The 21,737-nt window shown below is 66.5% G+C and overlaps 1 protein-coding gene across 1 annotated transcript; it reads right to left on the bottom strand.

Moving 5' to 3' along the window:
• Window positions 1-82: 82 nt before the first annotated feature.
• On the bottom strand, window positions 83-20,975 carry HK3 (hexokinase 3). Its single transcript, XM_039484888.1, has 19 exons — window positions 20,877-20,975; window positions 10,728-10,872; window positions 10,483-10,645; window positions 9,791-9,939; window positions 9,418-9,537; window positions 8,944-9,039; window positions 8,290-8,389; window positions 8,008-8,191; window positions 6,592-6,729; window positions 5,712-5,945; window positions 4,999-5,300; window positions 4,546-4,694; window positions 4,234-4,353; window positions 3,586-3,681; window positions 3,015-3,114; window positions 2,565-2,748; window positions 1,339-1,494; window positions 946-1,179; window positions 83-418 (listed from the first exon to the last, which is right to left on the bottom strand). Exons 2-19 carry the CDS (start codon window positions 10,863-10,865, stop codon window positions 274-276), a joined length of 2,808 nt encoding a protein of 935 aa, XP_039340822.1. The 5' UTR covers window positions 10,866-10,872; window positions 20,877-20,975; the 3' UTR covers window positions 83-273.
• Between the last annotated feature and the right edge of the window lie 762 nt (window positions 20,976-21,737).

Below are 21,737 nucleotides of genomic sequence, written 5' to 3'. Positions count from 1 at the left end.
GGTCGCCAGGGACTTCCCTGGGCGCCCCAGCTCCTCCCCGCACGGCGCTGGCAGCAAGAGACACGGCACCGCTGAGTGCTGCAAAAAGCTGCTTTATGCGTCACCCCCGAAATGCCAGGTCAGATGGCGCGATGCCCTGGCCCGGGGCAGGGGAGAGCCCATCTCACGGGGGCCTTGGCGTAGGGCCCAGGCTGAGTCCGTGTCCCAGCTGCCGGGGGCGGGGCAGGGCTGCACCCAGCTCTTCTCCCCTCGCTGCAGGACTCCCGGGCAGGCTCAGGCCCGTTGGTGCCGGGCGACACGACAGGCAACAGCTGCGATGAGCGCGGCGCCTTTCCCCGAGCCGTCCTCCGACTGCAGGAAGGTGACACTGCAGCGTGGGGCCAGCTGCCGCACTGTCGCCTGCACGTGCTGCGCAAAGCTGCAGAGGGGGGGGGGGGGTGAGGCCAAGCGCCCTGCAACTCTGCCCACTGGACACTGCAACCAGCCCCCCCCTTCACTGCCTGCAGGACACTGCAACCAGCCCCCCCTTCACTGCCCACTGGACACTGCAACCAGCCCCCCCTTCACTGCCCGCCGGGCCCTGCAACCGGCCCCCCCTTCACTGCCTGCAGGACACTGCAACCAGCCCCCCCTTCACTGCCCACTGGACACTGCAACCAGCCCCCCCTTCACTGCTCACTGGACACTGCAGCCAGCCCCCCCTTCACTGCCCGCCGGGCCCTGCAGCCAGGCATTGCCACTCTCCCTTGCTCACCCACAAGCAAACCCAGTGTCCCGGCCCTCGGCTGCACCTGCTGCAACTCAGCCCTGCCCCGCCCCCGCGCAGGGGCAAGCAGCTCCTCTGCACCCAGGTGCTGGCACAGCCAGGGGGGGCCCCGAGCCCCCTCCTCTCTGTGCTCCCCCACGTGCCAGCAGGGCCCAGCCACCCCTCCCGCCCCCACTCACTGTGGGTGCAGCTTGTAGAGCGTCCCGTCCACGCCCACCGTCACCGCGAGCTGCTCCAGGCCCCGGTTCTCCCGGATCTTCTCCACCACAGCAGCCACGGCTGCCCCGCAGAGCTGGGCCGCGCGCCGGGCCACCACCTGGCACACCTCCCGCACCAGCACGCTGTCCTCGCAGCTGACGTGCAGCCCCAGCTCCTCCAGGATGGCGCACACCTGCCGCAGCGCCAGGCCGTCGCTGTGGGGACACAGGGGCACCGTCAGTGCGGCCCAGGCCTCGGCCTGCCCCCCGCCCCCAAAGGAGCCCCTCGGTGGCGAGGGCTGGAGCCCTTTGCCCTGCCTGGCAGCTGGCGTCCCAGGAGCCATCGGCCCCGACAGCGCCTGCCCCCGCGCTCACCTCTCGATGGACGACAGGAACTTGGTCTGGAAGATGTCCGGGGTCTGGAGCTTGGGGGACGGGCGGCCTCGGAACAGGCACCCCTTGGCCGTGAGCTCCAGCAGGATGCGCCGGACGATCTCGCCCAGATACATGCCACTGATGAGCTTCTCGAACCTGCCCCGGCAGGAGAGACCGACGGGCTGTCAGCACAGCCCCCTGCCCTGCCCCAGGCCCGGCCCGGGCAGCCCCTTCCCCACCCCAGCACAGCCCCTGGCCAGCCCTGCCCTGCCCCAGGACCGGCCCTGGGCAGCCCCTGCCCCACCCCAGTACAGCCCCCTGCCCTGCCCCAGGACGGCCCCTGCCCCAGGCCCGGCCCGGGCAGCCCCTTCCCCACCCCAGCACAGCCCCCTGCCCTGCCCCAGGACGGCCCGGGCAGCCCTGCCCTGCCCCCAGCACAGCCCCCTGCCCTGCCCCAGGACGGTCCCTGCCCCAGGACTGGCCCGGCCAGCCCCTTCCCCACCCCAGTACAGCCCCTGGCCAGCCCTGCCCTGCCCCAGGACGACCCCTGGCCAGGCCTGCCCTGCTCCAGCACAGCCCCTGCCCTGCCCCAGTACAGCCCCTGCCCTGCCCCAGGACGGTCCCTGCCCCAGGACTGGCCCGGCCAGCCCTTCCCCACCCCAGTACAGCCCCTGGCCAGCCCTGCCCTGCCCCAGGACGACCCCAGGCCAGGCCGGCCCGGCACCAGCACAGCCCCCTGCCCTGCCCCAGTACAGCCCCCTGCCCTGCCCCAGGACGGTCCCTGCCCCAGGACTGGCCCGGCCAGCCCCTTCCCCACCCCAGTACAGCCCCTGGCCAGCCCTGCCCTGCCCCAGGACGACCCCTGGCCAGGCCTGCCCTGCTCCAGCACAGCCCCCTGCCCTGCCCCCAGCACAGCCCCCTGCCCTGCCCCAGGACGGTCCCGGCCCCAGGACTGGCCCGGCCAGCCCCTTCCCACCCCAGTACAGCCCCCTGCCCAAGCCTGCCCTGCCCCAGGACGACCCCTGGCCAGCCCCTGCCCTGCTCCAGTACAGCCCCTGGCCAGCCCCTTCCCTGCCCCAGGACGACCCCTGGCCAGGCCTGCCCGGGTGCGGCCTCTACCCAGGCCTGGTGTGGCCCCCTGCCCGGTGTGGTGTGGCCATTGCTCCCCCACCCCAGTACAGCCCCAGCGCAGCCCCTGCTTAGTCCCTCTGCCCCCAGTGCCCCACCTCTGCCTGCCGGGGTTCAGCGAGGCCTCGTCCACCTGTCTGTCGAAGGGCGTGAAGAAGGCGTCCAGGCAGCCGTTGTCGCCGAACGCCCCCCACTCCATGTTGATGCACATCCGCCCCTCCTCCCCTGCCAGGGTGCCCACGTTCCGCAGCTCCTCCATGTAGCAGGCGTTGGTGCCCGTGCCTGGGCGGGACGGAGGGAGGGGGCGTCAGCCAGGCTGGGGCGGCGTCGCCCCCTCCCCTGCTGCACCAGCCCCTGGAGCCGGGCAATGCCAAGGGGGCAGCACTGCTGGGGGGGGGGCACAGGCCATGTGCTGCAGGGGGTGGGGGCCAGGCTGGGGGGTTGAACACTGTCCTGGCTCCTGCACCCCCAAGCTGGGCAGTGCGTGCCCTGGGGCTGGGGGTGCGCCTGCCGCTGGGCACAGGGGGGGTGGGGGGGCTGCCACTTACCCACAATGAGGCCGACCTCGCAGCTGGGGTCATCGTAGCCACACGACATCATGGTTCCCACGGTGTCGTTCACTATGGCAACCACGTCCAGCGCAAAGTGCTAGAAAGAATGAGACCCGTTACCAGGCAACACAATTCACCGTCGCCAGAGCAACGGCACTGGCACACTGCCCTCCCCGTCCCCTGGGAAACGGCCCCTCCCTCTGCGTCCTCCTGGAGGGAGCTGCCAGCCTCAGCCAGGCTGGGCACCCACCTGCCCCCCAGCTGACTCGGGCGAGGGCCACAGGGCTCCGGCCCTGCCCCCGACACGCCAGCATCCTGAGCCTGGGCATCACCGGGGCACCGTCAGGCCGAGACAGCATCACACAGCCCTGAGCCCCCCGGCAACCCAACCCCCTGCCCGATGCGCCTGGCGCGATGCCCGGCCGGGCCCAACACCCCATCCAGGTGCCTAACGCCCCGCCTGGCCCGACGCGCCCAGCACGATGCCTGGCCTGGCCCTACGAGGCCTCACCCCACCCGCCCAGTACAACGCCCCCCCAACCCCCGGCTCAAGGCCCCCGTGTCGTACATTTTTGCGCTTCACAGCGTCCCGGAGCAGCTTCACCACGTCGTGCCCCACGCAGCCCGAGGCGTTGAATCCTTTGGTCCAGCTCAGCAGAATGCCCTGGGGACCAGTCATTAGGGTTCAGAGTCAACAAGCTACAGAACAGTCCACTTAGCAGCAAGCTGGCTAGTAACACCTGTGGCGTCGTAGCACCAGCCTGCGGGCACCCACCCAGCCCGCTGGCGTTAGCATCAACGGGCTCCTGGCACCAGGCAGGCTGCTGAGCACCAACAGCGCTGGGAAGACAGGCCCCAGCTGCAGGCAGGGACGGAAGCGCTGCCTGTCCTGGCCACGGCCCCCAGCCTCCCCCCGGCACGTCCCAGCCTCCTCCTGGGGCCACGGCCGTGCCCCCCCAGCCTCCTCCCAGCACGTCCCAGCATCCCCCTGGGCCATGCCCCCCCCCAGCCTCCCCCCGGCACGTCCCAGCCTCACGGCCGTGCCCCCCCAGCCTCCTCCCGGCACGTCCCAGCCTCCCCCTGGGGCCGCGGCCCGAACGTTTCCCCTGCCTAGCGCCCCAAGGGGGGAGCTCAGGGCAGCGGCTGACCCCCCCGGGCAGGGTGTTTGCGTAACGTGCCCTCAGCCAGCGCAGCGCCGGGCGCCCCGGCCCCTCACCTGGTCCAGGCTGGTCTGCTGGCAGGGGAAGGAGAAGGTGAAGCCGAGCGGCAGCGTCTGGCCCATCATGCCCTGCTTGGTCTGGAAGTCCGCGATGCACTCGACAATGTGGTCAAAGAGCTGCAGAGATTGGGGGAGGGTCAGTGGGGGCTGCAGCCCGCCCAGGGCCCTGGCACCGCCTGGGGGCACCGGGCGTTGGGGGCACAGCCCCAAGCCAGGCCCTGTGTAGGGGCAGCATGGCCAGCCCCTCCGGAGTGGGAGGGGAGCCCCCAGCTGGCGCCCGCACCCCCCGGACCCGTGTGCCCGCGGTACCTGGCTGCCGGGGCCCTGGGCCACGTGGGGCGGGATGGAGTAGATCTCGCTGACGATCTGCACGCCGCCCCGCTCCCGGCTGCCCACCTTCACCAGCAGCACCCGGAAGTTGGTCCCGCCCAGGTCCAGCGCCAAGAAGTCGCCTCTCTCTGCAAAGGGCACGGGGGGGTCAGAGCCAGGCAGGTGGCACCAGGTCCTGCTCCGGGCACCCAGAGCCTGCCGGCCAGCGCACCCCCCGCCCCATGCCTAGCCCTGCAGGGCCCCACCCTTCACCCCCAGCCCTTCCCGCACCCATGGAGGGAGGCCCGGTGTCCCCATCTCCCCGCAGGGACCCCCAGGCTGGGATGAAGCACTGGGAGGCAGCGGGGGGGGGGGGCCCAAGGCAGGAATGACCCCACACAGCGCCCCCCAGCCCGCGCCCCCCCACAGATCCCCAGCCCGCCGGCCCCTCACCCGAACCGTCGGGCGTGGCACAGATGTAGGTGGGCAGCATGCGGACGGAGGAGCTGGCGTGTGTCTCCTTCTTCAGCCCCAGCTCCATCTCCCGTCTCAGCAAGGCCTGCACCGTGCCCAGGGCATCGGGCGAGAGCTGCAGCAGTGCCAGGGTTTGGTTCACCTGGCGGCGCTGGACTGCCAGTCTAGATGCCACGGCAGTCACCATGCCAGTCCCCTTGCCGCTGCCCTCCGCCTGCACCAAGGTGACGTCGCACTCGGGGGCCAGCTGCTTCACCAGCTGCTGCAGCGTCTGCCTGAACCTGGGGAGCCAAGGGAGAGCCTGGCACGGGCTGGCAGAGCAGCCAGCTCCCCACGGGCCCGCCCTGACCCCCGGCAGCCGAGGGGCGAGGCGCCAGGCCCAGCCTCGCCGGAGTGTCTGGAGGTGGCTCGGGGGCCGGGCCAGGCGAGGGACAAGGCCTCGAACAGGGGCAGCAGCGGAGGAGAGTGGGGGAGCCGGGCCCCCAGCTGGCTGGAGCGTAGCCCCCACCGGGGGTGCTGGGCCCACAACTCCCTCCTGTCGCCATGGGGCCCAGCTGGGGTCATGGATCCCAGGGCCCGGCACCAGCCCCACTACCCCATTCCCCACCACTCCGCCCTCGGAGGGGCAGCTGGCATGCCTGGGAGCAGGCCCCGTGTTCCCCGGTGCCCGGCACCGTCCTGGGGGCCCTTACTTGGCATGGGCCCGGAACACGGCGCCGTCCACGGCCACGCTGGTCTTCAGGCGGCTCAGCTCCCGGCTCCTGCACATGTGGCTGAGGATGGCGGCCAGGCCGGCGGCGCAGAGGCCGGCGGCGCGAGTGCAGACGGCGCTGCACACCTGCTGCGTGTTGAAGCAGTCCTGGTCGCTCGCCTCCAGCCCCAGCGCCCGCAGGACACGCCGCGCCGTGGCCAGTCCTACCTGCTCGCTGCGAAGGAGAGCACAGGGGCAGAGCCCGGCCGTCAGCCTCCAGGCCTGGCACCCCCGGGGCGCGGGGCAGAGCCCGGCCATCGGCCTCCAGGCCTGGCACCCCCGGGGCACGGGGAGAGCACAGGGGCAGAGCCCGGCCATCGGCCTCCAGGCCTGGCACCCCCGGGGTGCGGGGCAGAGCCCGGCCATCGGCCTCCAGGCCTGGCACCCCCGGGGCGGGGGCAGAGCCCGGCCATCGGCCTCCAGGCCTGGCACCCCCGGGGCGGGGGCAGAGCCCGGCCATCGGCCTCCAGGCCTGGCACCCCCGTGGCGCGGGGAGGGCACGGGGCAGAGCCCGGCCATCGGCCTCCAGGCCTGGCACCCCCGGGGAGGGGAGGGCACAGGGGTCACAGAGACTCCATCCGGCCGTGTGCCCAGCACCCCTAGGGTGCAGGGAGGGCTCGGGGCAGAGCCCTGCCACTGGGGCGCGGGGACGGGGGCACTTGCTCCCACACCACAGGTGGGTTCCTGTGTCACTCGGTCACAAGTGGAATGAGGTTGCAGGTCTCAGCAGCTATTGGCTGCCAGGCTCTGTGCAGAGGGCAGGCCAGGCCTGGCCAGCAGGGGGTGCTGCTGTGTACCCCACGCCCCGGGGACCCACTTACTCGGTGATCTCCAGGATGTCCTGGGTCTGGACCGACCCCTTGGTCAGGAGGGCAGGGGTCGTGCGCCCGCTGAAGAGCTCGGTCAGACTGTGCCGGACGATCTCGCCCAAGTACAAGCCACCGATCATCTTCTCGAACCTGAGCGGGGGCGAAGGGGCGTGAGCAGCGCGCTGGGCAGGCAGGGCCACGCGCCAGCCACTCGGCACGGCCACAGGGCCACGCGCCAGCCACTCGGCATGGCCACAGGGCCAGCGCTCCCTGGGCACGGCCACCGCCCAGCCCAGCCCTGGGCACGGCCCTGGGCACGGCCACCTCCCAGCCCAGCCCTGGGCACGGCCACCACCCAGCCCAGCCCTGGGCACAGCCCTGGGCACGGCCACCACCCAGCCCAGCCCAGCCCTGGGCACGGCCACCACCCAACCCAGGGCCGCCCAGAGGATTCCGGGGGCCCGGGGTCTTCGGCGGCGGGGCCCTTCCGTTCCGGGACCCACCGCCGAAGTGCCCCAAAGACCCGCGGCGGGGCCCCCCCCGCTGCCAAATTACCGCCGAAGCTGGACCCGCCGCCGAAGTTCAGCTTGGTCTTGATGGTAATTCGGCGGCGAGAGGTCCCGCCAGCGGTCTTCGAGCACTTCGGCGGTGGGTCCCGGAACGGAAGGGCCCCCCGCTGCTGAATTACCGCCGAAGACCGAGCTGAACTTCGGCGGCGGGTCCTGCTCCGTCTTCAGCGGTAATTCGCCAGCGGGGGGTCCTTCTGCCCCGGAGCGGAAGGACCCCCCGCCGGCGAAGACCGGGAGCGAAGAAGCTCCTGCGCCCGGCCCCGCAAGAGTTTTCCGGGCCCCCGGAGCGAGTGAAGGACCCCGCTACAGGGGCCCCGAAAAACTCTCGTGGGGGCCCCTGTGGGGCTCGGGGCCTGGGGCAAATTGCCCCTCTTGCCCCCCCCCCCCCCCGGGCGGCCCTGACCCAGCCCAGCCCAGTCCTGGGCACGGCCACCACCCAGCCCAGCCCAGCACAGAACAGCCCTGGGCACGGACGGCTGTGGAACTGGGCCCGGCACCCCCGGAGAGCCCTGGGCATGGGCGGCCGTGGGGCTGGGGCCCGGCACCCCCGGAGAGCCCTGGGCACGGGCGGCCATGGGGCTGGGCCCGGCACCCCCGGAGAGCCCTGGGCATGGGCGGCCGTGGGGCTGGGGCCCGGCACCCCCGGAGAGCCCTGGGCATGGGCGGCCGGGGGGCTGGGGCCCGGCACCCCCGGAGAGCCCTGGGCATGGGCGGCCGTGGGGCTGGGGCCCGGCACCCCCGGAGAGCCCTGGGCATGGGTGGCCTGGCTCAGGCGCTGGGAAGCAGGTGCCACTGACGGGGAATCGGACGTAGCCAATGCTCCGCACCCCTCCCCTGCCAGGGATGCCCCTGACCCCACCTCTCCCTCCCTGGGTTCAGGGAGGCCTGGTCCAGCTGGTGGTCGTAGGGGCTCAGCACGTCGTTCAAGGCGCCGTTGTCCCCGAAGGAGCCCCATTCGGTGACCACGCCCATCCGGCCCTCGCTCTCCTCCACCACCTCCACGTGCCGCGCCTCCGCCATGAAGCAGCTGTTGGTGCCAGCGTCTGCCGGGTACAGGAGAGCAGTGAGGGGGCTGGGAATGCCAGAGCCACCCCTGTGCCACGCCTCCCCGGCGCCCTGGCCCCAGCCGGGGCCCACTCACCGACAACCAGGCCGACCTCGCACGGCCCTGCACTGGCATCGCAGCTCATCATCGTGCCAGTGGTGTCGTTCACCACGGCGATGACCTTGATACGGTAGCGCTGGCCGGGCAGAGAGAGGGGGCACGATCAGCAGCCACCATCGTAACCCGTCCACGGAGCCTCCGCCCCACCCTGGGGGCCCCGCCCCACTCTGCTCCACCTCCACCCCGCTCTGGCCCGCCCCACCCAGGGAGCCCCCACCCTGCCCATGGAGCCCCCACCCAGGGAGCTCTCAACCTGCCACACACTGCCTCACCCACGGGGCCTGCCCCACCCCTACCCCGGGAGCCCCACCCTGCCCCACCCACTGAGCCCCCCCACCCCACTCAGGGAGCCCCCAGCCTGCCACACACTGCCCCACCCCTACCCCGGGAACCTTCACCCCACCCCACACTGCCCCACTCAGGGGGCCCTGCCCCACACTGCCCCACCAACCCCCCGGGAGCCCCCAACCCGCCCCACACCGCCCCACCCAGGGGGCCCCGCCCCACCCTGCTCCACCTCCACCCTGCCCTGCAGTGCCCCACCCATGGGACCCCCACTCCACACTGCGCCACCCCCACCCAGGGAGCCTCCACCCTGCACTGCCCCCCCCCCCCGTATTCCCCCCTTACATCTTGCTTGTTGATGGCTTCTTGCAGTAACGCCACCACGTCTCGCCCCTCCACGCCGGGGCACTGGAAGCCTTTCGACCAGGAGATCAGGTAGCTCTGCAGGGAAAGAGCCCAGGCACTGGGGTCAGCCAGCCCTGCCCCACACCCCGCAGCACCCCCTGCAGGGAGCCCCCGGCCAACGCGCCCGGGCAACCCCCCTGCAGCGCCCCCTGCAGGGAGCCCCCAGCCAACGTGCCCGGGCAATCCCCCTGCAGCGCCCCCTGCAGGGATCCCCCGGCCAATGCGCCCGGGCAACCCCCCTGCAGCGCCCCCTGCAGGGAGCCCCCAGCCAACGTGCCCGGGCAATCCCCCTGCAGCGCCCCCTGCAGGGATCCCCCGGCCAATGCGCCCGGGCAACCCCCCTGCAGCGCCCCCTGCAGGGAGCCCCCAGCCAACGCATGTGGCCAACCCTCCTGCAGCTCCCCCAGCGCTCACCTGGTCCAGCCGCGTCTGCCTGCAGGCGAAGGGGAAGGAGAAGCCCAGCTCGAAGTCTGTCCGGGGCACGTGGAGCCTGTCCAGGAACTCCCACAGGCACGTCGCCAGGAAGGCAAAGAGCTGGGGAGCGAGGCTGGGAATTAGCAGGGCAGAGGCTGCCCCTCGCCCGGGGCCAAGCCTGCCCCTCTGCCGGCTCCTGGCTCCGGTGTGCGGGCGCAGGGCTCACAGCTCCCACCACCCCCAGGCTGCCCGGCTCCCGGGGACCCTCTGCCCGGCGCCGGCTGTGTGGGGCCGGAGAACTGGCTGGCTTGGAGCCAGCCGCAGTCCCACCTCCTGCCCACCCAGCAGGAGCGAGGGTGCCCTGCCCCCGTACCTTCTCGCCAGGGCCCTGGGCGATTGCGTCTGGCACAGGAAAGTGCTGTTCCTCCATCGTCACCCTCTGGTCTGTGTCCCCCGACAGCTCCATCAGCAGCACCCGCAAATGGTCGTCTCCCAGCTCCAGCACCAGGAATTCGCCTCTCTCTGCCCGACAAGCAGACGTGGTGTCAGGGCCTGGGTGTCCAGCCTGGCATACAGGGGGGCACCCCAGGACGCGGGTGCTCTGTGCCCTGCCTGGCTGGCAGATCCGGGGACCCCGTCGCTCAGCAGTACCATCCCTGATGGGCTCCACTCACCAGCTTGTGCAGCCGTGTCCCCCCCAGCGCTGGCACCGCACCCCTCGCCGGGGTCTCTGGGGTGCAGCTCACTAGCCAGTCTTCAGCGCTGGGCTCGCAGGTCCCAGGGCAGGCCTGACGCCAGGCGACAGGGACAGCGAGCGGGCAGGAGTGCAGGCCCCATGCCGGCTGCACACGATGGGCTGGGCCCTGCCTCTGGGCTGCGGCACCGAGCCCCTGTTCTTAGTGTGGGGCCCAGCCTGGCTCCCCTCCCCCAGCCACAGCCCAGCAGGAACGGGGGGGCGCTGACACCCAGGCTCCGGAGCACCCCAAAGCACTGGCCCTGGAGCGGGAGCCTGGGGCGCGTACCAGGAGGGCCCCCAGCCCCGGGCACCCCCAGCCTGGCCCTTACCAGTGCCGTCCGGGGTGGAGCGGATGAAGGCAGGCAGCATGCGCACCGTGGCTTGGGAGTGCGTCCGGCGGCTCAGGCCCCGCTCCATGGCCTCCAGCATGCGGCCCTTGACCCGATGGAGGGTCTCCAGCGACAGGCACAGGGGCTGCAGGGAGCTCTGCATCTGGGAGGGGAGGCAGGGCTGGTCAGGGGGCGCCCCCAGCAGAGCGCCAGCGCTGGCAGCAGGGCAGCAAGTGGGGGTTTACCTGCGCGGTGAGGTGCCGGCTCTGGGCCTGGGGGCTGCCGCTCTCGCTGACGCCAGCCAGCCCATGGCCAGGGCACGTGGGGCTCAGCTGGCTCGGGAGGGGCTTCCCCACCAAGGGCGTCTCCTGGCCGGAACTCATCTGGGGCCTGCAGGGGCAGAGAGCAGGGTCAGTTCCCTGTGCCAAGGGCAGCTGCAGAGCCAGCCTATGGCCCCCCCAGCCCCTGCCCTGCGGGCCAGGCACCTGCCATGCTCTGGGAGGAGCAGGCGTCTCAGTGGGTGCATCTGCCTTCGAGCCCAGAGCCCTTCCACAACCAGAGGCCAAGGGGGCTCCCCAGCTGCCAGCCTCGCCAGGGCACTGGCACTTCCCAGCGGCAGGAGGCAGAGCCAGCCTCTGCCAGCGCCCCCAGAGCTCAGCAGCTGCAATAATTCATGTGGAGCGGCCCCAGCATGAGCCCCCAACCCCACCCCAGTGCCTCACCCCAGCAGGGTGCGAATCCTGAGCCTCACCCCTGTGAGCGCAGAGAGCGGCGGATCCCTGAGCACTGATTAACCACAAAGCCTGACACACGCCCAGCCCTGGCAGCTGCACAACCACACATGGAGGGGGCTGTGACAGAGTGGGAATTTTTCATATTATTTTGGATGAATAGTGTGTGTGCCTCAGTTTCCCCAACGTGGTCCATGGGTGACTAGGTGAGGGGACAGGGATGTTTGGTCTTTGCAGAAGCCCAGCAATACAGGCTGCCTGGGCCCCAGGCCCATGGCGAGACCCAGAAGACACTGGCCATTTGGCACCTAGCGACACCCAACCCTGGCTGGCCCCATCCTTGAGAAGCCAGCCAGGTGTGACCAGCTGAGGACAGAGGCCTGAGGTGGGGCTGCTGGAGGCAGGGGAGAAACGTCCGGGCTCTGCACTGCCCCAGCCGGACCAGGCTGATACTTTGTCTCTGCTGTGTCCAGACACCTCCTAACCCTCCTGCTGTCCCAGCGCTGGTGGGGAGTCACTCCAGGGTCAGGCAGCCGGGGGTGATGGCTCCCTCGGGCGCCCAACCCAGGTGCACTCGCTGCAGGAAGCTCACAGCGTGACCCGGGGGTGCTGAGGACTCTGGGGGTCAGTCCCAGGAGGTGGGGAAGCCGAGGGGCTGAGCCCAGCGAGAGGGTGACCCTACAGGGGCTGACACTCCGAAAGGGACCCCCCAGGGACTGCTGAGAGCTGTGTGAGAGCGCCGGGCCTGGGGCGCCATGACAGGCTGTGCCGAAGCGGGGGATTGTCTTGTGTTTTCAGTGGGTCGCGTGCAGAGTGCGGGGGACTCGGTTTCCCTGTTCTGCGTGTGTAACGAAGTGAGTGTGATGGTGCTGCCCGTGGGAGCCAGCTGAGGTCACTCAGGGTGAACTGCAAACAGACCGGGGCAGACAAACCCCAGACGCTGGTGGATCTTCCAATACTTAGATTTACCAACCAGCGCAGAACAGCTTCTATAGGACCTCCCTGGTTACTCAGAAGTCCAAATAGTGCAGTTTCCTTAATGTGCCCAGCCTCAGGTCTCCGTCCAGACACACGTCAGATATGATGATGGTTACTGAAAATCTGATCTCATCATATAAAAGAAAAGGTTCTGTCAACCCTTGACAGATGACAGCCAGGTTCAATTAGAACTTAGATCTTACCCAAAATACACGCTATGGTCAATTCTTAACTAAGCTAAAATGTATTAAAAAAGAAAAGAGAGAGAGTGTTGGGTAAAAGATCACTATACAGACAGACTTGAATTCAATTCTTGAGGTTCAGACACAGCAGAGATGAGCTTGTAGTTGCCAAAAGTCCTTTTAGAAATAGTCGCTAGGTTATAGTTCAGTGTCCATATGCAGGTGGCTCCAGTCAGGGACTGGGGATCTTAATCCTTATGGTTTAAGGTTTCCCCCTCTTGAAACCCAGAGCAGATCTGCGATGAAGCAGGATCATGTCCCAGGGTTTTTATACATTTCCAGCAGCCTTTTGGCCTGAGAAAACAATCGGCTTCACTCTCCTTCTCCCAACCATCCTGGCAATGAGCACAGGGTCATTTATCCATCAAACAGTTCAGATACAGGTCACCACAACCTTCAAAGAGACACACAGACAATACTAGGTTTCAGAGTAGCAGCCGGGTTAGTCTGTATCCGCAAAAAGAACAGGAGTCCTTGTGGCACCTTAGAGACTAACAAATGTATTTGAGCATAAGCTTTCGTGGGCTACAGCCCACTTCATCGGATGCATAGAATGGAACATGGAAAGTGAGGAGAGATATACACATACAGAGAGCATGAAAAGGTGGGAGTTGCCCAACCCACTCTAAGAGGCCAATTAAGTAAGGAAAAAAAAACCCCAAAAACCCCAACTCCTTTTGAAGTGATAACCAAGGTAGCCCAGTACAGACAGTTTGATAAGAAGTGTGAGAATACTTACAAGGGGAGATAGACTCAATGTTTGTAATGGCTCAGCCATTCCCAGTCCCTATTCAAACCTAAGTTGATTGTATCTAGTTTGCATATCAATTCCAGCTCAGCAGTTTCTCCTTGGAGTCTGTTTTTGAAGCTTTTCTGTTGCAAAATTGCCACCCGCAGGTCTGTCATTGAGTGACCAGACAGGTTGAAGTGTTCTCCTACTGGTTTTTGAGTGTTATGATTCCTGATGTCAGATTTGGGTCCATTTATTCTTTTGCGTAACGACTGTCCGGTTTGGCCAATGTACATGGCAGAGGGGCGTTACTGGCACATGATGGCATATATCACATTGGTAGATGTGCAGGTGTATGAGCCCCTGATGGTGTGGCTGATGTGATTAGGTCCTATGATGGTGTCCCTTGAATAGATATGTGGAGAGAGTTGGCAACGGGCTTTGTTGTAAGGGTAGATTCCTGGGTTAGTGTTTTTGTTCAGTGATGTGTGGTTGCTGGTGAGTATTTGCTTCAGGTTGGGGGGTTGTCTGTAAGCGAGGACAGGTCTGTCCCCCAAGATCTGTGAGAGTGAGGGATCGTCCTTCAGGATAGGTTGTAGATCTTTGATGATGCGCTGGAGAGATTTTAGTTGGGGGCTGTAGGTGACAGCTAGTGGCATTCTGTTACTTTCTTTGTTGGGCCTGTCTTGTAGGAGGTGACTTCTGGGTACTCGTCTGGCTCTGTCAATCTGCTTTTTCACTTCAGCGGTGGGTATTGTAGTTTTAAGAATGCTTGATACAGATCTTGTAGGTGCTTGTCTCTGTCTGAGGGATTGGAGCAAATGCGGTTGTATCTTAGAGCTTGGCTGCAGACAATGGATCGTGTGGTGTGTCCTGGATGGAAGCTGGAGGCATGTAGGTAAGTATAGCAGTCAGTGGGTTTCCGGTATAGGGTGGTATTTATGTGACCATCGCTTATTAGCACAGTAGTGTCCAGGAAATGCACTGCTTGTGTGGATTGATCTAGGCTGAGGTTGATGGTGGGATGGAAATTATTGAAATCATGGTGGAATTCCTCAAGAGCTTCTTTTCCATAAGTCCAGATGATGAAGATGTCATCAATGTAGCGCAAGTAGAGTAGGGGCGTTAGGGAACGACAGCTAAGGAAGCGTTGTTCTAAGTCAGCCATAAAGATGTTGGCATACCGAGGGGCCATGCGGGTACCCATAGCAGTGCCACTGACTTGAAGATATATATTGTCCCCAAATATGAAATAGTTGTGGGTGAGGACAAAGTCACAAAGTTCAGCCATCAGGTTTGCCGTGACATTATCAGGGGTACTGTTCCTGATGGCTTGTAGTCCATCTTTGTGTGGGATGTTGGTGTAGAGGGCTTCCACATCCACAGTGGCCAGGCTGGTGTTTTCTGGAAGATCACTGATGGATTGTAGTTTCCTCAGGAAGTCAGTGGTGTCTCAAAGATAGCTGGGAGTGCTGGTAATGTAGGGCCTGAGGAGAGAGTCCACATAGCCAGACAATCCTGCTGTTAAGGTGCCAATGCCTGAGATGATGGGGCGTCCAGGATTTCCAGGTTTATGGATCTTGGGTAGCAAATAGAATACACATGGTCAAGGTTCTAGACATGTGTCTGTACAGATTTGTTCCTGTGCTTTGTCAGGGAGTTTTTTTAGCAGATGGTGTCGTTTCTTTAGGTAATCCTCAGTGGGATCAGAGGATCAGAGGATAATGGCCCGTAGAATGTGGTGTTAGAAAGCTGCCTGGCAGCCTCTTGGTCATATTCCAATTTATTCATGATGACGACAGCACCTCCTTTGTCAGCCTTTTTGATTATGATGTCAGAGTTGTTCCTGAGGCTGTGGATGGTTTTGCGTTCAGCATGGTTGAGGTTATGGGGCAAGTGATATTGTTTATCCACAATTTCAGCCTTTGCCCATTGACGGAAGCAGTCTATGTAGAAGTCCAGTCTGTTGTTTCGACCGTCCAGAGGGGTCCACGCAGAATCCCTGTTTTTGTAGAGCTGGTAGGGAGGATTCTGTGGGTTAATAGGCTGTTCAGAGGGATGTTGGAAATATTCTTTGAGTCGGAGACATCGAAAGTAGGATTCTAGGTCACCGCAGAACTGTATCATGTTCGTGGGTCTGGAGGGACAAAGGAGAGGCCCCAAGATAGGACAGACTCTTCTGCCGGGCTAAGAGTGTAGCTGGAAGGGAACTACTGTTGTGGCTCCTTGTGGCATGTAGCAGTTTAGATAGTTTAGTGTCCTTTTTCCTTTGTAGAGAGGCGAAGTTGGTGTTGTAAATGGCTTGTCTAGTTTTTGTAAAGTCCAGCCATGTATCCAAGTATCATCACAAACGTTAATGTCCCTTTTTGATCTTTGAATTAAAGCTCTAGCAATAAACAAGGCTTGTTTGCTTCCATCCCAAGCCCTGAGCAAACACCTCCCCTTCTACCTCTAACACTTCCCGCAGCTGCATGTCAAGGCTCTGCTCATTTACAGCCCTTCCTAACCAGGCTGTATAGCTCGGCCCTGGTTCAAGTCAGTCTGGGAGGTAATTAACTTCCTGGCCCTGTCACCTTCCAATGAGCCATTAGCCCACACTGCTAGCGGCACAGTGGGGGATGGGGACCAGGTGTGACCTCGCCTACCAGCCAGGACCCCGGACAATGGCCTGGAGATTGGGTGCCCAGTGGGGGGACAGTGGGCTGAGGAGGGACGTCGGGGCCAGCTAGTGGGAACAAAGGACGGCGGAAGGAGGGCCCAGGTGACCTGGTTGCCTGGGACGGATACAAAGGACGGAGGAGGGGCTGGTGGGGAACATGATGTAGGATGATCGGCTGGAAGGAGGGGGCTGCTGCTGGACTGGGGACAAAAGGCAGCCTGAGCCACCCGGGGTGTGGGACAGGCCCAGATGGATGGTGCTGAGACTGGCCAGGGCCAGAGTCCCTGGGAACGGCCTGGGCTGGGTTCAGACGTTCAAAAGCCTCCTGTTTTATCCTGGCTGAGAGTCACTTAAGGCTGGAGATCGGGGGCGGGGGGGGGCATTATTCCCTCTGGGTGTGGAGGCCCCGGGGGCCCAGAGCAAGGGGACTCCCTGTGGGGGCCCACAGCAGAGCCAGGCATGCTGGAGGCTCAGAGAGGTGCAGGCCTGGGAGGCGGAAGAGAGAGCGGCCCCCTGAGAAGGGCTGTCGCTCTGAAGGGGGTTCCTCCCAAGGGCCCTACGGAGCCGAGAGCCTGGGCCCTGGGAGGCCATGACACAGGCACACGCTGCCCGGCCGTCACAGAGCCACCCACAGAAACGCAGCCCGTGGCACCGTGCGCCCTCCTGGGCACCGACAGCCGGCCGAGGGACGCCCGCTGCATGGCCACCCCGGCCAGAGCTTTGCCTCGGCAGCCCCCCAAGTCCCACTGAGGAAGGCCTCAGGCCAAGTGACAGGAAATGCCATGAGCCTGGGGAACTGGGGCCTTCAGGACAACTCGCCCCGGGCACTGCCTTGGCACACAGCCCGGCGCTGGGGCCAATCTGCCCCGGGGCAGGAGCCCAGAGCTGAGTATGGCGAGCCGAACGCTGCCGCGTGCTGTCACGGCCTGGCTGCCCCGAAGCGATACCCAGCGTGATGACGCTGCGCCCCCCTGCACCAAGCGATGGACCCACTCCCAGCCTGGGCACAGCACCCCCGGCAGCGCCGCCCCCGGGACACCCGCTGGAGCTGGCCCTGCCAATGCGTGAACAGCGCCAGCTGCCGGCCGCTGGCAGTGCCCAATGCTGGGAGACCAGCTCCCCTGCCACGGCGCAGCCGCTGTGCCCCAGGGCTTAGCTGTGGGGCTGGCACTAGCGTCACCCCACAGCTTCCTCCCCCCACACGCTGCCCAGGGTCAGGCCCAGCCCTTTCTGGGAACAGGGTGAGCTGGCAGGGAACAGGAAACTGCTAGTCAGTTTGTGCTTGTGTAACTGCCTGTTGCCTCACTGTGCCCGTCCCCCCCCCGCCCTGCCCCTTTCCCCCCCTTGCCTGCCCCTTCCCCCGCCCTGCCCATTCCCTCCTTTGCCTGCCCCTTCCCGTCCCCTCACCCAGATCTGATTTCAGCCCTAACCTGACGGCAGCCAGAGCTCAGTCCTCGCCTGGCCACCACCCACCTTGCGCCCCCTCCCCGTCCCTGAAAGCAGCTGCCATCCCCCCCCCCCAGGGTCCCTGCAGGGCGCCCAGCCTGAGCAGAGCCCAGCACGGCCAGCGGGCCGGGGGCGGGGGGGGGGGCAATGCTCTGACAGCAGGCTCCAGTCCCGCCCCAGCGCAGGGCACCGGGGAGAGACAGGCCCTGACTGGGGTCGCCAGAGCCCTCCCGTCCTGGTTCTGCCACGCGGCCCAGGGCCGAGGCAACCCCAGCCCCAGCCCTCCCGCTGCCACGGCCCTGGGGGGCTGCAGGACGGCATGGCCAGGCTGAGCAAGCGGGGGCAGCCTGGGAGTCCTTGCGGCTGGGGGTCCCCAGCTCCTTGCTGGAGGGAGGCACCAGCTGCTGTGCCCTGCCAGGCAGTGTGGGGCTGCCCCACCCCGGCTCTCTGTGCCCCACCCCGGATCTCGGTGCCCAGCCCCGGCTCTCTGTGCCCTGCCAGGCAGTGTGGGGCTGCCCCAGACCCGGCTCTCTGTGCCCCGCCCTGGCTCTCTGTGCCCCACCGGGCGGCATGGGGCTGCCCCACCCCGGCTCTCTGTGCCCCACCGGGTGGCACGGGGCTGCCCCAGACCCGGCTCTCTGTGCCCCACCCTGGCTCTCTGTGCCCTGCCAGGCAGTGTGGAGCTGCTCCACCCCGGCTCTCTGTGCCCCACCGGGCGGCATGGGGCTGCCCCAGACCCGGCTCTCTGTGCCCCACCCTGGCTCTCGGTGCCCTGCCAGGCAGTGTGGGGCTGCCCCACCCCGGCTCTCTGTGCCCCACCGGGCGGCATGGGGCTGCCCCAGACCCAGTTCTCTGTGCCCCACCGGGTGGCATGGGGCTGCCCCAGACCCGGCTCTCTGTGCCCCACCGGGCGGCATGGGGCTGCCCAAGACCTGGCTCTCTGTGCCCCACCCCGGATCTCTGTGCCCTGCCCGGCAGCGTGGGGCTGCCCCACCCTGGCTCTCTGTGCCCTGCCAGGCAGTGTGGGGCTGCCCCAGACCCGGCTCTCTGTGCCCCACCCTGGATCTCTGTGCCCTGCCAGGCAGTGTGGGGCTGCCCCAGACCTGGCTCTCTGTGCCCCACCCCAGATCTCTGTGCCCTGCCAGGCAGTGTGGGGCTGCCCCAGACCCGGCTCTCTGTGCCCCGCCCTGGCTCTCTGTGCCCCACCGGGCGGCATGGGGCTGCCCCGGGTGCCCCCTGAGGCAGGGCTTGACCCCATGATGCTGCCTTTCACGGGGCGGGGCTGGGAGCAGCCCCCCCCCCACCAGAGCCAAACCTGCTGCTTGGCCAGGCTGGGCTCTGGCGCCATGGGGCAGGGCGGGGGGGGGGGGGGGCGAGCAGGTCTCTACCCTGAGCTGCTTGGACCCCCCCAGCACTGACTGAACTGGCGGTGGCGGCCGGCTCAGCCCCAGGAAGTGGGTTGTGTCACAGTCATTGCTGCCCCTGCGGGCGCAGAGCCTGCGGCTGGGCCCAGCCTCTGGGGCTGCCCCTCGCTGGGACATTCACCAGGGAACTCTAGTGCCACTGTGCCAGCTTTGTACCCGCTGCTCTGCCAAGGCCTCTGACCTGCCCCCCCAGCCAGTCCTCCTCCAGCTCCGCCAATGCACCCGGCCCCTGACCTACGGCACCACTGGTGCCCCCTCCTGCTCTGCCAATGCACCCGGCCCCTGACCTACGGCACCAACGGTGCCTCCTCCAGCTCTGCCAATGCACCCGGCCCCTGACCTACGGCACCACTGGTGCCCCCTCCTGCTCTGCCAATGCACCCGGCCCCTGACCTACGGCACCAACGGTGCCTCCTCCAGCTCTGCCAATGCACCCGGCCCCTGACCTACGGCACCACTGGTGCCCCCTCCAGCTCTGCCAATGCACCCGGCCCCTGACCTACGGCACCACTGGTGCCCCCTCCAGCTCTGCCAATGCACCCAGCCCCTGACCTACGGCACCACTGGTGCCCCCTCCAGCTCTGCCAATGCACCCGGCCCCTGACCTACACAGGGGCGGCTCTAGCCATTTCACCGCCCCAAGCACGGCAGCACGCCGTGGGAGGCGCTCTGCCGGTCGCCGGTCCCGCGGCTCCAGAGGATTTCCTGGGAGGTTCACCGGAGCTGCGGGACCAGCAGACCCTCCGCAGGCATGTCTGTGGGAAGTCCACCGGAGCCGCCTGCCGCCCTCGCGGCGACCGGCAGAGCGCCCCCCGCGGCATGCCACCCCAAGCACGCGCTTGGCATGCTGGGGCTGGAGACGCCCCTGGACCTACGGCACCGCTGGTGCTCCCTCCAGCTCTGCCAATGCACCCGGCCCCTGACCTACGGCACCACTGGTGCCCCCTCCCAGGCTGTCACCCTGCTGCCGAGGGGGGGGGGGAATCACTGGGACCCCTAGAGAACAGCCTCATTGTGCCAGGAAAGGCTCCAGACTCTCCTTGGAACCGGCTCTGCCAGGGCGAGTTGCAGACGGGCACCGGGATCCCACCACACTAAGCACCCGGAAGGGGGCGTTTCCTGGGGCCAGGATGTGCCATGCCCCACTGGCACCCTGCATTTCTCTCCAGCTGGCTGGAGCCCAGGAGCCTGCGTCCCCCATTGCAGCGCTCAGGGCTGGAGGGGACTCCCTGGGCCACGTTGGGATCCTTGGGGGAATTGCTTTCGTGTCCAGCCCCAGCTGCTCCAGCCAGGCCTGTCCCCAAGCAGTGGGTGGGGGCAGTGGGGCCAGGGACACTGACGGGACCAGGCGCCCGCAAGCAGCCCGAGCACCCAGTCCTGGCGCCGCTCTCTGAGTGCCCTGGCAGAGGCCGGTCCTGGCAGGTGTTTCTGCCCTGGGGCGAAGGCGGCGGGAGAGCCGTGGCTCCCTGGCGGGGCGTCTCAGACTGCGGGGAGGAGACAGAGTGTGGGGCTGCCCCCCTGCCGAGCCGGGACAGACTATTTCCAGGCCAATTTGCATTTACCTTCAGTTCCAATTAGCACTTGTAGATTTGAGCCCAATGTTTGAATTAGCTCAGCGATTATTTGTGCCATTAATTAGGCAGCCACATTAACGAGCCCTCCCCCTCCCAACTAGCAGCTGGAGCAGCGGGCGGCTCCGCGGGGGAGCAGGGTGTGACCCCAGGGCACTGGGCTTTCGGACCTGACTGTAGTCACATGCCGGGGTCCCAGCGGGTGCTGCCGCCCGAGGCTCAGGGAGCAGCCGGGCTGCCTGGTCCAGGCTCCCCAGGTCGCCCCTTGGTAGAGGAGCCGCCGGGGAAATCGGTGGGTGCTGAGCTGGCTGTACAGGCTGGGAGCATCCCGGCCCCGCCGCTGAGAAACCTGGCACTGCTCACCGGCCTGCCACATGGGCCGACAGCTCCTCAGCCCGGGCCTGTGGGAGGGGTCCCACATGAATTCATCTCCGAGCCGGCACCTCCCCATATGCCAGAGCAGCAGCTGGCACCGTGAGGGTCAGACGTGAAAGCAACCCCCTGACCAAGCCAACACCAGAGCCCAGTACCCCCGTCCACCTCCCCGCCCGCAGCCTGCCCAGGTGACAATCACCAGCCCTGCCACCTTGCTCGGTGCCCAGCCCTCACTCACCGGGGCTGGGGTGGGTGCTGGGGGCTGCTGGGTGCTCCTGGCACTGCTGCGTGTGCTCACTCCACACACACTCCCAGCTTGGCTGAAAACCAAAAGTGAAAGCAGCATTTGACACCCTATAAAGTTTTCCTACACGTACTCCCTTACTGCACGTACTCCACCCTCTCGTCTGCCTGCCAATCTGTGCAGCCTCCGGTGCAAAGCAGGGACCCTGCCCTGCCAGCCACACGCTTCGCTTCCTGGACCTAGGGGCATCACCCTGAGAACAGCCCTGGGCTCATTGAATCCACCAGAGACAGCCGTGCCCAGCCCCTCACCACCTGGAGCACAGGGCTGGACGCCTGGGTTCTCTCCCGGCTCCCATGCTCCGGAAAGACTGCAGCAGCCCAGGGCCCGGGGCCACGCACCGGGCCCCCCTCTGCCGCAGGAACCTGCCCAGCCCAGGTTAATCACAGGTGCCTGCCTGTGTAACCCACACACCTGCTGCGGGTGGGGCTCTGCACTCCACGGACAAGGGGGCACTGCTGTGCCCCACAGAGCGGGAGGGGTCTGCCCCAGGCCAGCCTGCCCCTGGGAACCAGCTGCCTCCCCCGGCAGTGGGAGTGGGGCTGGGGCGGGGCGCTGCTAAGGCAGAGTCAGAGCATCCCTCAGAGCTGGCTCCGGGAGGCGACAGCCCCTGGGGAAAGTGGCCTTTCCGAAACACCGAGTCCCTCCAGGCCCTGTGCTCGGCTCCGGTTCCGTCTGGCCGGGGCTTGTCTGTGCCAGTGATCCAGGCCCGGGGGGGTTAACGGGCGGGGGCACTACCCAGCCATGCAGCCTGCCCCGGCTCTGCCAACACTTGCCATTGGGGGAACCTGCCAA

This window comes from Mauremys reevesii, linkage group 8, assembly GCF_016161935.1.
Source record: "Mauremys reevesii isolate NIE-2019 linkage group 8, ASM1616193v1, whole genome shotgun sequence".
Lineage (NCBI taxonomy): Eukaryota > Metazoa > Chordata > Testudines > Geoemydidae > Mauremys > Mauremys reevesii.
This window is presented reverse-complemented; position numbering and strand designations above follow the sequence as displayed.